Below are 15,723 nucleotides of genomic sequence, written 5' to 3' on the forward strand. Positions count from 1 at the left end.
GAATAGAAGTGAATCTCTTAATGTCAGAATTCAGGATTAGCAAAACCTCAGTGGTAATACAGAATATATCAGTCCTTCTTAGACAAAATCTTATCCTGATTTCTTGTGTTTGTGAAGGGTAGATAGGTCATTCTTTCCAAAATGAAAGAATTTTTAAGTTTTTTCTGAACAGGAAAGATGCCTATTACTTTGAATATTGGGTACTGTCAGGATATGCTATGTGGTGGAGCAATAGGTTATTTCAATCTGACTACTTCTAAGAACTGATCAGCAATCTGGGAAGGAAATGGAGGGTCTGAGGCTTGTACAAAGGCCCTGTGTAATTGTAAGATTTCTCCACTGATCTGAAGTCAGATGTGTTGGGTTTGTGGGCTAATGCAAGCACACTGTCTCATCCCACAAACCAGGTAGACGAAAACGCTGGAAGATGAGGAGAGGCTACAGGACCTGAATCTGTTCAGCTTCCAAAAGAGAAGGCTGAGGGGGGATCTTGTGGCCTGTTATAAACTAGTCAGGGGGGATCAGCAGGCAGTGGGAGAGTCACTGTTCCCCCGAGCACCGCCAGGAGTGACCAGGAATAACGGTCACAAGCTGGCAGAGGGTAGGTTTAGGTTAGATATCAGGAGGCGCTACTTCACAGTCAGGGCAGCTAGGGTCTGGAACCAGCTTCCAAGAGAAGTGGTGCAGGCTCCTACCCTGGGGGTGTTTAAGAGGAGGTTAGATGCACATCTTGCTGGGGTCATTTGACCCCAGTATTCTTTCCTGCCATGGCAGGGGGTCGGACTAGATGATTTGCTCAGGTCCCTTCTGACCCTAGAAACTGTGAAACTATGCTGGAATCCCTTACCCTTACCTTTCCCAAGTGGGCTTTTCTCACAAAAGGGACAATATGGGTCCAAATTTGTAGATCTTGGGTCAGATTGGTTTATTTTTCTGTAGGTATTTGACCAGTATGTGAAAACCAGAGCAGAAGAAGAGCGCAAGGAAAAGAAAAACAAAATAATGCAGGCCAAGGAGGATTTCAAGAAAATGATGGAAGAAGCAAAGATTAATCCAAGGTAGGGGACTTATTTGCCATCCCATGTAAAAGCTTTTGCCATGTCAAACAGACTCTTTCTTTTTCCAGTAAATAATTCCACTTATAGTCCTTCCTCTTTCCAAAAGGTTATACAGAAAGAGGAAAATGAAATATAGACGTTGGGGGATTTGTTTGAAAAATTCCTCTGCATGATTGTGACCATTTATCCAACAAAGTACTAGAATTTGGGTTTTGTTTTTTGTAATAAATATTTTAAGACACTGCTTGTGAATTTGAAGAAATCTGCATATTGGATGGATGGTGAGAGAGTACAAATTGCCCTTAAACGTTCTTGAGTGACTTATAGCTTATAGGATTCCTACTGGCCTTAGTTTTGAGAAGCCTTGAACATACGTGTGCGCGTGTGTAAAAGCATGTATTTGTGACTGTGTGCCTATATAACATAATATTACAGAAAATATTAACTTTCTGCAGGATAAAAATTACAGTGAGTCTACAGCACGCAGGGATACCTACTCTCATAGTAGTGTAGTGTTTGTGGTATGTATATTGGGTATTTAAGCTTCTGTTGACACAGTCCTCCCAATTCCCATACATACAACTCATAAGATGCTATCCTTGTGTCACTTAGTAGTCTATAAGAAATGTATTATATGGTCTGAAATGGAACAGTGGTTCTAACCTTGACCAGTCAGGAATTCCTTTAAGCTAAATTAACTGTTTGTTCAATTCCCTTCACAACTTTGTTTCAGTGATGCATACTGAAATGTGCTGGAAGCAGGCATACCTGGGCATTAACTTTGTTACTAGACTTCTTGTTTCTCGAAATAGTCTTGTGCGGTTAATCATTTGGTGAGGGTAGATGAAATACTGCTTCTTGGGGATGAGGGAACAGGGATATTTTGCATACTTTAATGGTTGCATGTAATATATCCTACAGTATGTTTAACTGTAAACTGCTTTTTGTACTTTGCAACCTGAGTAAAACAAGGGCTGTTATTTATGAAGGGTGTATGTATATTGAACTAACACTGTTTTTGCTTAGACTAAAAAAAAAGGGATGGTGGGGTAGATGAATGTAATCTCCAATTGAGGAACTTCATGGCTTGTGTAACCCTATCCTTCATCTTCTAGTTCCAGTGTTTCTCTAAGACATAGCTGCACTTCCCTGGGTGTTAAGCTACTTAAAAAGAAATCATCTTTCCCAGTCTAACATACTCAAAAGTTTGTGTTCCATCTTTCTTATACAGCTCGTGTTCTTCAGTATAGCTCTACATTCACTTTCTAATCTTTTATTTTTTGAATAAGCTACCAAATTCTTTTCTTGTTTCAATTTACCCTACAGCAACAGTAGGCGGGATTTTCCAAGTCTAATTATTACCATGCTGTGATGAAAACATTCGTATGATTATAAGTGTCTCACGTATTCTTGGGGCCAGATTTGCATCTGATCTTGGAAAAAGCACAGTAGTGTTTTTTTTCGAGGTAAGTGGCAGTACTATATCTACTGCACATCTGAGATTGGAATCTGGCCCTGGAGGTGAGAGAACTGTAGCAGTGCTACTGGGATAATGGGTGGAAAGCCCTACACTACTGCGCCTGCTTTTAAAATGTTAAAAAAAGAAAAATCCCATCTTCTTGTGTCTTAAGGTTTAGTGATAATGTCGTCTGCAGGGGAAAATTGTTCATCCAGTGTTTTGCCTTGACTAACACCAAACATTGAATTTCCCAGTATCACTTTTAACATGGTTTGGCTGTGAGTGAGTGCATGTCAAATTTAAATTTCACAGCTATGAAATACATGGATATGCTGGTGTCTGCAGTGTTAACCCACAAAAAATTAAGGTTCTTGTGGACAACTGAGTCCTTGGTTGCGTGTAATCTCTCTTTCCACGCTTGCACACTTGTGCAGATAACTGTTAAATAGCATAAGTCTCTAACAATCCTTTTCATTGTGTCTGTAGTTCATTGATCAAGCAGCCACGTAGTGAGGACAGAGATTTTCTTTTTACTGTATTTTGGCATGTAATCAAGCAAAAGAGATGGTATTTTCTACTGAACATCTGTTCTGGCAAAGACAGGTCTACCAAATCAGCACACTTGCCATTTTGTTACAGAGCTACTTTTAGTGAATTTGCAGCCAAGCATGCTAAAGACTCGAGATTCAAGGCAATTGAAAAGATGAAAGACCGAGAGGCCTTGTTTAATGAGTTTATCACAGCGGCAAGAAAGAAGGAGAAAGAAGATTCGAAGACCAGAGGTGAGAAGGTAAGGTGGTTTTTGTTCCAGTGGTGTGAATGGTGGGAGTGTGAATGGGATGGGACAAAGCCAGTGCTTGGTTTCCAGTGTGCTTTCTCTGAGACTATCCCTTCCCTGCCTGAGAAGTATACGAATACTGGGTCACCTTTTGTTCTTCCACTTTGTAGATCTCAACTTCTGTACCATGTTAAATCCATTGAGTTTATGTATTTAAATGTATCAAATTTGAATTTATTTATGTAAATTCAACAGGCATACTGCATTTTCATAAACAAACAATATTGTGCTTTCTTAAATGGAAAGATGTCTATTTAAAAGTCATCTTGAGGCCTGAAAGAGCACGTGTCCTAGTTGGCTGGAAAACCCAGAACTGGCCATTACTAGCCTGTTCTCTCAGTGGTGGCAATAAGAATTTAGAGTTCATTGTAGCCCACTCCATTTAAATTTCAAAGAGAGACTTTATCTTCTGTTTTTACTTAAAAGGTAGCACTTTAACGAGTTTCTAGTTTTCGGTAAACATATCTTACATATAAATTGCTGCTTATCAGAATTAAAGGTCAGCTATTAAAGATTGATGAATTTCAAATGTCATTTGGCTGCAATGTCAATAGTAGGGAGCAAGCAGTCACCACTGGGGAAGCAGACTGCTACGGAGGTGGCATCATAGTGTTACCAGCAAACTATTCCACCACTTCCCTAAATGTCCCTGTGTGTTGTATGAATGGTAAAGAAATCTGTACTGCCTAATCATTTTTGACATTTAAAATCTGCAGCGTTTACTCTGTAAAAGAGAACTAATATAAATTCCCCTCATGCCAGTAGAAAGGAAGATATTGTATAACACAACATTGGGCTACTGTGGCCTTTAAAGTAGTACCTTTCTTACATAGATAGCTCCACAGTAAAGAATTTGATTGTTCTAATTGGATGCTTTATTGGTCTTAAAATCACCTGGATTGTTTTGCCAGTATTACCAATGAATGATTATGCTTTACAGAAGAAAATCAATGTATTGAAAGTTCTACATTAACTTTTTATTTGAACCAAAAATATGGAATTTGTTAACTCTCTTTACATCATAACAATAGCCTAATTGAAGATTTAAAGAAAAAATGTAAATATCTTTTGTTTTGATATTGCATGATTGTTCTAACTTAGACAAGTTAAAAGAAGATTGTATTTCTATTTGCATTTGAAACTAATGTTCTTTCTCCAAAAGCCTTTTGTAACCATTTTATGTATTCTGTTTTATAACAAGTGGATAGACTTTACAGTTATGTGCTGTGCGGCCTGTCAATCAGTTCAGTCTGACAGCTGTCAATCACTGACACGCAAAGTATTATGGGATTCCCTAGTGAGGAAAGAATTGGTATCTCTGTGTGGTGACTTTAGCCTCCCGCAGTTCCGGTACTTTACATTTTTTTAGTTTTTTTCCTTGTGAAGTGATGAGAGTTGTGCCCAGAATGTGTTATCTGCAAAAAAAAAAAAAAAAAAAAAAAGTCCTCTAAATACATCTACATTATTTTCAGCCTTATTTTTATTTTGCTTTTAAAATTGCTTAAAATTGTAAAATAAATAAGGCAACTAAAGTGTAACATGAAGCTTTCTCAGCCAATATTACAAATACAAAGATTTTGTGTAAGGAAGTTAGCTTTTCACAGAAGTCTTTAAAGTAAGGGTCTGAAATTTATGTCCTTTGGTTTTCCTGTGTTGAGGCATACGGTTCTGGCAGCTGCTCTTTCTAGATGGGCACAAATTTGTTCTTATCATGGTAATGGGTCAAAGCCTGCTAGCTACTAAGTGAAACATGATAAATATTCCTTATGCAAGTAGGGCGAACAAGGTTTGGACTAGTGACTGAATTTTGGTTCTGCATAAGGGGAAAAAAATAATTAAATATAGGCTTGTGGTATGCAAGTTTCTCTACGAAGTTGCCAGTAATCTGACTTAGAACACTATTATTGTCCCTGAGCCTTTCAAAATGAATGTTAGAAGAGTAATGTAGAAGGCCACCAAACTTGCTCCAAGGTGCAGTCTCAGCCTCTGCTAAAATGTACGTGGTTGCTGGACTGCCTTTCTAGCCCCCTAGATAGCTCTACCACCTAGCCCTGTCTTTGTTTAGGAGTAGAAAGCACTTCTAAAGCTTTCTGCTTTCCAGTCTGTTAAAGTTAAGACAACTGGTCTGTTCCTATTTTATTTCTTTAAGAAATTTGAAGTTTTATAGTCTGTTGAAATCTGGTGTAACAAGATAAGATGTTGCTAGGTTATTCTGGGTTTAATTCAGGGGTCTCAAACATGCCTGTGAGCTGGATCTAGCTTATGGAACTGTATGGTCTGACCTGTGGGTTACTGGACAAACCCCATGTGCTGGCCTCTGCCCTGCATGTTGTGGTGCATAGCCTGGACATAGCCTTACATGCGCTGCATGCAACATAGGGCTGGCACGGGGTACTGCATACAGCTCACATCCTGGGTCCCATGCTGCATGCAGTGCTGGGTCCAGGCAGTGTGCACCCTGTGCTGGCCCCACATACTATGTGCATAATAAACCAGGGCTGGTGCATGCTGCATACAGCGTGCAGGGCTGGACTGACAGTGCGTGCTGCACCCAACACAGGGGACCAGCGTGGGGTGTGTGCCGCCCATGACACACAGGCTGGACTTGGCACTGCACTCAGCAGTTCATGCCCTGTGCTGGTCCCTCAGGCTGGCACATGCTGTGTACAGTGTGGAGGTTGGAATCGGGGCCACAGGCACTGCACAGCAGGTTGCTGTGGTCTGGCCTGCAGACTGGCCCAGCCACGCACATTTGGCCCATGGGGCCGGATGAGATTTGCACCCCTGGTTTAGTTAATGATTTCTTTTTCTTGAGGAGGCCAGTTGCAGTATTTCACTATCTCACATACACTGTAAAGAGAATTTTTTTGGTTGTGGAAATATTAGTCCTATAGGTATTTGAAAAGAATGGCAAACAGCATTTAGTTTTCTAAGGTAGAAAGCTATTGGTTATGTGATCCTGTTTTCTACTAAACAAACCAGTAGCTTTGTTCTGACAGGTAAGAAAAATTTTGGTTCCTCTCGGATGAAGAAATAGTGCCAGTTGGTGAAGTCATACAGGCTTTAGAAAGTGCCAGCTTGTCTTTTCACTCTTTATAGAAACAGGGAACCATGTTGTGTAACTTTTGGACAGGAGCTAGTGCCAGTGTACTCCTGCTGGCAACTGTGCTTTGCTTGTCCAGTGTTTTGAGACTTCTTTTCTCCTTTTGTGGGAGGACATTCCTCAGGCTTTTGAAATGGGTTTAATAGTCAAACGAACATTTTTCTAAAAAGAAAGTGGGAATGCAGTATACATCCATACAGGGAGCGCTTGTTCCGGTCCACACCTTTTTAGCAAGATGCCCTTACTTCATAGACTTCTCTAAAGTAACATCTGAGAACTCCTTTTATTTTACATTTTAAACATAAATTTCTAAGACTGTTGGCTTAGAAAGCTTCATATTTTGATACTGCTTGCATGTTTACTTAAGGTCGATTTGGGAACAACATACCTCATTTTATTAAAAAAAAAAAAAAAAAGTGAAAGGTTTGTTTTGCATCTTGTTCAAGACACCTACAGTAAAGCCTGCAATACTGTAGACAAAATAACACTAAGGAGTTGTTTCCTAATCTGTTGTACTTGCCTTCTCCTTTGAGATAGTGCAGAAAAGTCTATATTGGTTCTTAAAACCTAAGCAATATAAGCATTGTGAAGAGCCAAGTTCATCAGTGGGGAAGCCTGCAGAATTTTGGCTCTGATCTTCATTTCATCTTAACATGTGATAATTGTATATGTGTCATTTTAAGAAACTTGGAAGATTTCAGGTGGCTGGTAAGGTACATAATTTGATAGTCTTATGTTAGCCTTTGGCTCTCTTTGTTAACCTCTTTGTATGGGAGTCGAGGGATTTTGAGGTTCAGGGGAGGGTCAGAGGGCAGGGGATGTGCAAAATGTATAGCTGTGCCAGCCTCAGCCAGACATTATTCTACTGTGGTAAAAGATCGTACCTGGTGGGCTCCCTGGGCTTGGAGTGTTGTGAAGGCAGCATACTCAGCCCCTGTGCAGGGAGTGTCTAGAATTATTCACTGGGCTCTAGTCATTCAACGAGTGACGGTAACTGGCTCTTTATTCTCTTGCAACATGGGGACTGAAATGCCATGCCAGGGCTTCTAAGATGTAAAATGGTGGAAATAAAAGAAAAAATCTGAGGTCCCAACAGGGACAAAGAGGAACTTTCACAGAGGCACGATCTTTAAACAAAGTGGCTGCTCTTGCAACTGCTAGTGCCAAGGGGCTAGTGAGGTACCAGTCCTTTCGTATTTCTAGGTTGCTTCTTCTGTCCCGAGATACAAAGTTAGTGGTAGGATCAACTCTGCCTCCTTCAAAATGCACTGGTCATATACACTGTGTGGGAGGATTTTATTGTATGTAACATGCCATTTCCATTTGAAAAAGGAGATGCAAACATTTGTTTGTTTTAATATATATTGACGCATTTAGTATATATTCACACAGACATGTTTAATGATCTGTTAAATTATAGTACTTGGGCACCACTTTTGATTATGTCCATCTGCTTAAGATCATGTATGGACTTAATTGTTGAATTTTGGTTCAAAAGGATTTAATGGTATAAAATTAAAATATCACAAGCCATATTAGATAGGGTAGATTATACAGGTGCCTATTTAATATCAGATACAATATTTATCTCTATGTATTGTATGCTTGGAGCGTGAAATATTTGCTTGATTTACTTGCTCTCTCCAACTTGTTGTGGATGCCCTAAAGTATCGGTTTGTGCAGTATAGATGTTGTACAGATTGGTCTTTAAAAATGAACAAAGAAAATTTAAGTTACAGCAAGCCAAGGAAACTGTACAAATGACTAATTCCTTAAAAGTACAGTTTATTTTACATTTACAATATCATCCTAGTTTCTCTTGCATTCATAAAACTTTTCCCTAAAGTGAAAGTGGATTTTAGACACATTTGTCCCTAAAATTCAATAAGCAATTTTATCAATTTCTGATAATATGTAAAATTCAGATAGTTCCCTTCTTCGAGGTAAGTTTGCCTGCTTTTTCTAGTAGTAAGTATTCAGGAGTCAAAGCTTGTTACTCATAAATTTTGTTTTCTTCCTATATCTTGTGTTAAAATGTAGATCAAAATGGACTTCTTTGAACTACTGTCTAATCACCACTTGGACAGTCAGTCTCGCTGGAGCAAAGTGAAGGACAAAGTAGAGACTGACCCCCGTTACAAAGCAGTGGATAGTTCTTCACAGAGGGAAGATCTTTTTAAACAGTACATTGAAAAAATAGCCAAGGTGTGCATGTAATACATGGGTACCAAGTATTGCTTATACTCTTATTTACACTATCATTAGCATATTTATTCATATAATCAAATGGAAGGACAATATCTAATGCTATCACACTGAGGCAGATTATGAAAAGCTACAAGATATTTCCCAGTTCTGTATTTGTATGGGGCACAGCTAGACAGGCATATACCATAGCTGCTAATGGACAGATTTAAAGTGCATGGGAGCTGCTTCTACCACTGTGCAAAAACATGGCAGAGAAAAAGTTACTGGAGAGAATCAGTCAAGTCGAGTGAGGATGGCGATACCTCCACTCGCTATGGAACCTCACAAATTGCAGGCCACAAAGCCAGGGATTTCCAGGCAGAGGTGTTTTCCTTTTCACACGATCTTTTAAAAGAAGTGTTTGGTTTTTTTGGGTTTTTTTATGAGTATAATTGCCTCCTATATAATTCATCCATTGGTTCCTTCATTTCAATCTGATACTTCCACCTCCCTCTTCAAGGAGCTGATGCCATGGATGAAAACTTAAAACTGATTTGATTAGCATTTTATCCAGCAATTTGCTGTTGGATGTACAAATGGAACAAAGCTGTACAAAGCTCCATAGAGTAGTTTTTCCATGACCTAATGGAGTACCCCCATTTTACATAGAGCAGAGATTAAGTAATTTGTCTGTCACAGAGCATGGTAGTGAACTATTTTCCCTGCACATGGCTCACAGGCTCTTTCTAATATGTATTACTGCTCAATGTTTATTGTTTATTTGTTAAAAGGAGTGTACAGTATGGTTTGCTACTTCGTTTGTGTGCATGAGTAGAGGGGAATATCTGGCATGAACTGTTAGACCTAGGATTTAGCTGTTAATTGTCTCCAAATGACAAGGTTATTCAGCCCCATTGGGATGGGTTAATAATGCCTTTTGAAGGATGCTTGTTTTGAAATATTCTTATGCAAATGGTTGAATAGCCTGCAGTGTATTGTCAAACACCATGTTTTCGTTATTGAACTGGGCTTCTTCAGCTTTCAGTTCACCAAAAAAAAAAAAATCTTCAGGCAGACTAAGTCTGCACTGGACATATTTCTGAAGACAGGAGTGCTGGCCAGTGAACTGTCTACACTCTGGTCCTACTGTTTCTGGTATAGTTTGAGGAGTAAGCCAGCTCAGTTTTTTTTCAGAACTGCCCCTGTGCTGGCAAACCTTGGTAATTTTAAATGTGGCTTGCTTTTATCTGTATATTGGTTTACTTGGTGATTCTCATCATCATCATGTTTTCATTAACTGTAAATCTTCAACTTGCTTGACCAGCTATTCAGAATGTTGCATCTTTGTTGTTGTTAATGGGGAAAATACTGTGCTCCTGCATCTGTTTCAGAATTTAGACTCTGAAAAAGAAAAGGAGTTGGAAAGGCAGGCTCGTATTGAGGCAAGTTTGCGTGAACGAGAAAGAGAGGTTCAAAAAGCTCGTTCGGAGCAGACCAAGGAAATTGACAGAGAACGTGAACAGCACAAACGTGAAGAGGCTATCCAGAATTTCAAAGCTCTCCTGTCTGATATGGTGAGATTCCCTTGATTCTCTCCCTCTTATTACTCTAGAACTGTATCCTTTTGAGGGAACTTGTAATTGTTACACCAAAAATAAAATTTCTTTGATTACAGTGCAAAGCATTAGTACTTGTTAAACTTTTGCTTCCATGATAATCTCATAGTTTTGAAGATTTTCATTTTGTTGGGAAAATATGCTTCAGTCTTAACAGTTAGTGAGATTCTATCCACAGTATTTAGTTCTATAGATGGGCTTTTTTAAAAAAGAAAAGGAAAAAGATAATTAATTTTGAAAACTTAATTTCCCAAGACAGAAGCTCGATTATGCACAGTGGAAAATCAGCTTTGTTTGACTTAAGACTATTCCTCTCACCTTATTGTATTTTTTTTTTTCCTGCCCACCTTGTTACCCCCAGCATAACATCTGATCCTGTTAGATTTCTCAGTTCGAAAGTACTCTAGACCCAGGCCTTGAAATTAACCATCCCTGAATGGTACATGTTGGTGAAATGAGGGTTTCATGGCATGTGGTGGGCATCAGGGGGTGACTAAGCACAGATTTCAGTCCCAAAATCTTTTAGATAGGGTAGTACATAAATTGCTTTGCTTTTGACCCAGCATTTTTGCTACTGCCATGCAGCAGCTCCTCAGGGATGCTCTCTGGGGCCAGAAACATTGCATTGCAATGATTAAAGCTTCTAGAGACTTTCTGGAAGTCATTATGATGCATCTCCGAAGCTGCTTTCCCAGACCACAGGTGGTTAATGCAGTATATTATGCATAGGGGGGAGGGCCTGACTTCTTTCTTGTGAGAATACAGGGTAACTCAGAAGGGGGGGAAGCAGTGTATTATCTTCATTTGAACTGATGAATAATGAGTCTCCCTGCAGCATGCATTGGTATTTGTATGAAAGTCACAATTTGTCTCATCACTTACGTTTCACCGAAGAGTTAAAAGTTGACAATCAAATATAAGTCAGGTAGTTGAAAAATTGTCCATTAATGAATCGTAGGAACAATATTGTTTCTGTGAAATGTACATTTTTTTTTTCTGATTTAGGTGCGATCTTCAGATGTTTCATGGTCTGATACCAGGAGGACTCTTCGAAAAGATCATCGGTGGGAATCTGGCTCCCTCCTGGAAAGAGAAGAGAAAGAGAAGCTTTTTAATGAACACATTGAAGCACTTACCAAAAAGAAAAGGGAGCACTTTAGGCAACTTCTGGATGAAACCTCAGCGGTAAGAGATCTGCATCCTGTAGCCTTACCTTTGAGACCTAAGTTGATTGTGACCTTTTTTTTTTTTTTTTTGATTTCGTGTCACTTCTTCTCAGTAATGTTTCTCTAGGCACCCTTTTCTCTCTCTTACCCACTGTCCTCTCACTGCTCTAAAATCTTGTTGATAGGAAATATTGAGAAAAGAACCCTTTCTTGCCTGACCAGTTATAGTAGGGTGGCAGTGCTCAATTCTGAGCTTTGATTTCACACCCATTTCTTTCATGTCCTTTTAAGCTGTTTTGTAGACTCCCTGTAGTCAGTAGTCTCTTGGTTTTTCCACATTTCTTTTGTGTTGTGTTATTTATCTTGTGTTTTGAAACAGTTGATTAACGTCTTGGACAACTTGCTTTTCTGGTTTTGCTGTTATCTAACACCCGTGTGGATGAATGGCATTGGGCAATCTGACAGTCTTTCCATTGTGGTGTCTGACCTCTAGTCTATTCTTGTCAGTCTTGTGCATTTACTTGCTGTACTTCACTTCTATCAGTACAATTTAAACTCATCATCCCTTTCCTACTTCGTATTTTCTTTGATTCTCTAATTTGTATTTTCTTTGATTCCTGGTTTCCATACTGTTGTTATGTTATGACTTCACTATACATTCCTGGAATTTGAATTTTTAAGTCTCTTAAACTATTAGGTAAAAATTTTGCTTGGAGAAGTATCTACCATTCTCACCCCTTTTAGCACAGTAGTCAAAAACAAATTTAAAGATTGACATTTTAATTTGAACTGTGACTTCAGCTTCTATTATATATATACCCATGCTATTGAATTTCTCCAAATGTGTATTGGGGTGAGATGCTAGAATCTAACCTACAACAAACTGTCATACATTTGTAAAGTTTCTTTGAAAAGCTGCTAATTTAAGGAAGAGTCTGAATAAGAAGCTACTTGAAAGTAATAATAAAATAAGAGAAACCAGCAAAAATCAAACCACTTTTTAAAACTTTCACTGTATTCTTGTCTTTATTGAGCTTGAGGATTGTAGTGGTTTCAGATAAGTAGGAAGTAATCTAGTGCACTGTACTTCAACTCTAAATACCAGCCTGCAGCTTCTAACTGTTTCTGCCTCCTTCAAGATTACTTTAACATCAACATGGAAGGAAGTGAAAAAAATAATTAAAGAAGATCCCAGATGCATTAAGTTTTCTTCCAGTGATAGGGTAAGTTTTGCGTCACTGCTCTACATAGTGCAGTATGCATCACAACAAAGTTATTACCTGTTGCAGTGGATTCCCTTTTACATGAAATAAATTATGTTAATTAATTACCGTGTATTTTGCAATTGTAATTAAATTATTTTTTCACATAGCGATATCTACGATAATCTGTAATAAAATGTGTATTTCCTAGATACTTTATAGTCACTAATGTGTATAATCCTCTGGTCTATAGGATTTTCAAGGATTTGTCATATTTCAGGCATATTACTTTTTTCCCCTCCATGCAGAAAAAGCAAAGGGAGTTTGAAGAGTACATCAGAGACAAATATATTACTGCCAAAGCTGACTTCAGAACGCTATTGAAAGAGACCAAATTTATAACATACAGGTTTGTGTAGTAATGTTGTAGAAGTGCATTTCACTGTGACTTAAATATAAATGTTATACTGACTTCTGTTCTCCTAGCCAACATTTGGTAGCCCAGTATCTTAGATAAAGTAGGGATTTCGGTTTTGTTTTGAATTGAGACAGGGTTTCACCTGCAGCAGGAAAAAAGCACATAGCAGAAAACGATGGATTTCTCAATACTGTGAACCTTCATATTCAGGTTAAGAAATGTAACATTGAATGAAGCTATCAGGCTGTTATCCTTATGTGCTGAGGGCCAGGTTTCATGTTTGTTTGGAGTAGTTGCTTTGAATTGTAGAAAGGGGTGAGGACCCAGTTCAACACCCGCAATAACTCTGTGATGCTAGTTTGGAGAAGAGACTGCATAAAATCATGGACCCATTACAGTCAATAGCCAATCTTCCATTAACTACTTTGAGGCCAGAAATTCAGTCAGAGTGTTTACAAAAGAAACTTAATGGCTGCATTTGATTCCGGTAGACCTTGAGGCTACTTCAAAGACTTGTAATTCTTTTGGGCAGCTTCCTATTCTAGAAGTAAAGCATTCAACATAGGAGCTTTACAGGCTCATTAGAGCCTAATGAGTTACTCATCCGCATGTTTTGCAGTCAGTACTGTGTTGCATACTAAAGTTCTGTTTCAATTGTCACTACTGTCAGTGGTGCAGTGATGACCAGATTAATGCTTTAGTCAAGCTGGTCTGTAATTGGGAGCTTATCATCCTTATCGTAATGGCTTGCCTAACTTTGTGTGACTTTTTCTTCCCGTACTTTACATGTTGTAGCTCATTTACTACTGATAAAAGGTTTTGGCAGCCATTGAGACTGGACTTTTTTTTTTATGCTCCCAATGGACAGGCAGTGGCAACAGAGCTCCTGCCAGTGAGACTCAGCTGACTGAAGGATTATCTGTAGATGTGGGGATGGCTTGAGGGCCTGTGCCCTCACTGCACTTGTTCTATCTTCTGGCACTACTGAGAGGTTCTAATGACAAGGGCATCTTTCATGATTTGGACATCAACCCCCAGTTAACTGGATTAAGGCACCTAATGCATCTGAAGTTGGCTTCTAGGCTGCCATCTGATAGTAATTCTTATCCTTTATTTCAGGTCCAAAAAATTGATCCAGGAATCTGACCAGCATCTGAAAGATGTAGAGAAGATTTTACAGAATGACAAGCGTTATCTGGTACTTGACTGTGTGCCGGAGGAGAGACGCAAACTCATTGTGTCCTATGTAGATGACCTGGACCGCCGAGGTCCTCCACCACCTCCCACAGCTTCAGAGCCCACAAGACGAACAACAAAATAGTTAAGAAATACTCTCTCACGCAAGGGTATCTGTTAATTCAAAAAGCTTGCATGAGCCATCTGTCAGGTTTTTACATATACATTACCGTGAACCTATTGCAAAACCATCTGAGGAGCAGAGGAAAAAGCAGCGTTTGTGAACATAAAGGGGGTCTCTCTGTACAAAGAGAACATTTAAGATATTTAAGCTTTTATTTTTGTGTGTGTGGCTTGACTGACAAAATCCCAACCATGCAGGCTGTGTTTAGTAATATTAGATCTCGGAACAATGGAGTATCTGTATATGAGGTATGGAGGTCAGTGATATTTGGAGGCATTCTTCTCAGCAGTGTTATGAAAGTCTTAAGGAAGAGTAACATTTGTGAGTTGAACTTAACCTGCTCAAGTACAACAAACTTTCAGATGGTTACCTGCAGTCAGCTGTTTGAGCAGATGAAACATTGTCTCATGACAGAACTATTGAGTGCTGATGGCCACAGTAAGTTTTTTGTTTTTTTTTGTTTTAGTTTGAAAAGCGGGGCCTGATTTGTTACTTGCTCTCTCACCTTTTTAAGATCAGAATTAACTCCATTAAAATCAGTAGAGTTACACTTGTGAGATGAGAATTAGATTGCAGAGACCAAACTAAATTTGTTCACAGGTCTGCTTTGTTCCCTGCCCAACCGCTGATATATAGACAAAATCAGGTTGCTTTGCCCAAGTGAAAACTTGTCTGAGAATTTTCATTCAAAATTGGAGACACAGTAAACAGTGGTTCCCAGAACAGGACGGTTGTATAAAAACATTTTTATTTACCATAAAGTGATCTTTACTAGATTCTGGATTAGACTATGGATTTCCCTTCTGGGCAATTCTTGTAAACTATACTCCTGTTTTGAATGTTAAACTTGTGTTTCTAAAGTTTAATTTTGAAATGTTGGGATTGTTCAGTTTATGTATTTGAACTACAATAAACCAACCCTTTTTATATATGGATTGTACATGCCTAATGCATTTTGTTAAATGTGTTTTTAAAAGAAAAGCAAAACACAACGTCAGATATCTTGAAACAGACTGTTCATCTAAAAAGACAAATGAGTTTGTCGCAGCCACATGGACAGCAAGAGATACTACAATATTTGGACAAAGATGCTTGTAAATTGCATACTGTAAAAAAATACTTTCAATACAAATATAAAAATTAGCATTTCTGTACACTGTTCTTTAGTTTTTGGGGGTTTTAAGTGTCTGCATAACTTCAAGTGTTCGAGGAAAAGTTATCTGGATGCTTATCTTGCTGGTGTAATCTCACCTTAGCTGACTTCCTGCCCCTGGGGCAGGAGGCTGGACCTGGTGATCTCACGAGGTCCCTTCCAG

The 15,723-nt window shown here is 38.8% G+C and overlaps 1 protein-coding gene across 5 annotated transcripts in view; it reads left to right on the forward strand.

Annotated features, from left to right (window-relative positions):
• Window positions 1–15,342, forward strand: part of TCERG1 (transcription elongation regulator 1) — a 39,855-nt gene extending 24,513 nt beyond the window's left edge. For all 5 annotated transcript variants that reach the window (XM_090064210.1, XM_090064211.1, XM_090064212.1 and 2 more), the window contains 8 exons: window positions 940–1,058; window positions 3,157–3,307; window positions 8,499–8,663; window positions 10,037–10,219; window positions 11,267–11,446; window positions 12,567–12,650; window positions 12,938–13,038; window positions 14,167–15,342. In XM_090064210.1, coding sequence (XP_089920336.1) covers window positions 940–1,058; window positions 3,157–3,307; window positions 8,499–8,663; window positions 10,037–10,219; window positions 11,267–11,446; window positions 12,567–12,650; window positions 12,938–13,038; window positions 14,167–14,368 — 1,185 coding nt within the window. In that variant the 3' untranslated portion in view covers window positions 14,369–15,342. The remainder of the gene's footprint in view (window positions 1–939; window positions 1,059–3,156; window positions 3,308–8,498; window positions 8,664–10,036; window positions 10,220–11,266; window positions 11,447–12,566; window positions 12,651–12,937; window positions 13,039–14,166) is intronic.
• The last annotated feature ends 381 nt before the right edge of the window (window positions 15,343–15,723 follow it).

Source organism: Crocodylus siamensis, chromosome 10 (assembly GCF_052110815.1).
Source record: "Crocodylus siamensis isolate JL-2025a chromosome 10, ASM5211081v1, whole genome shotgun sequence".
Classification (NCBI taxonomy): Eukaryota; Metazoa; Chordata; order Crocodylia; family Crocodylidae; genus Crocodylus; species Crocodylus siamensis.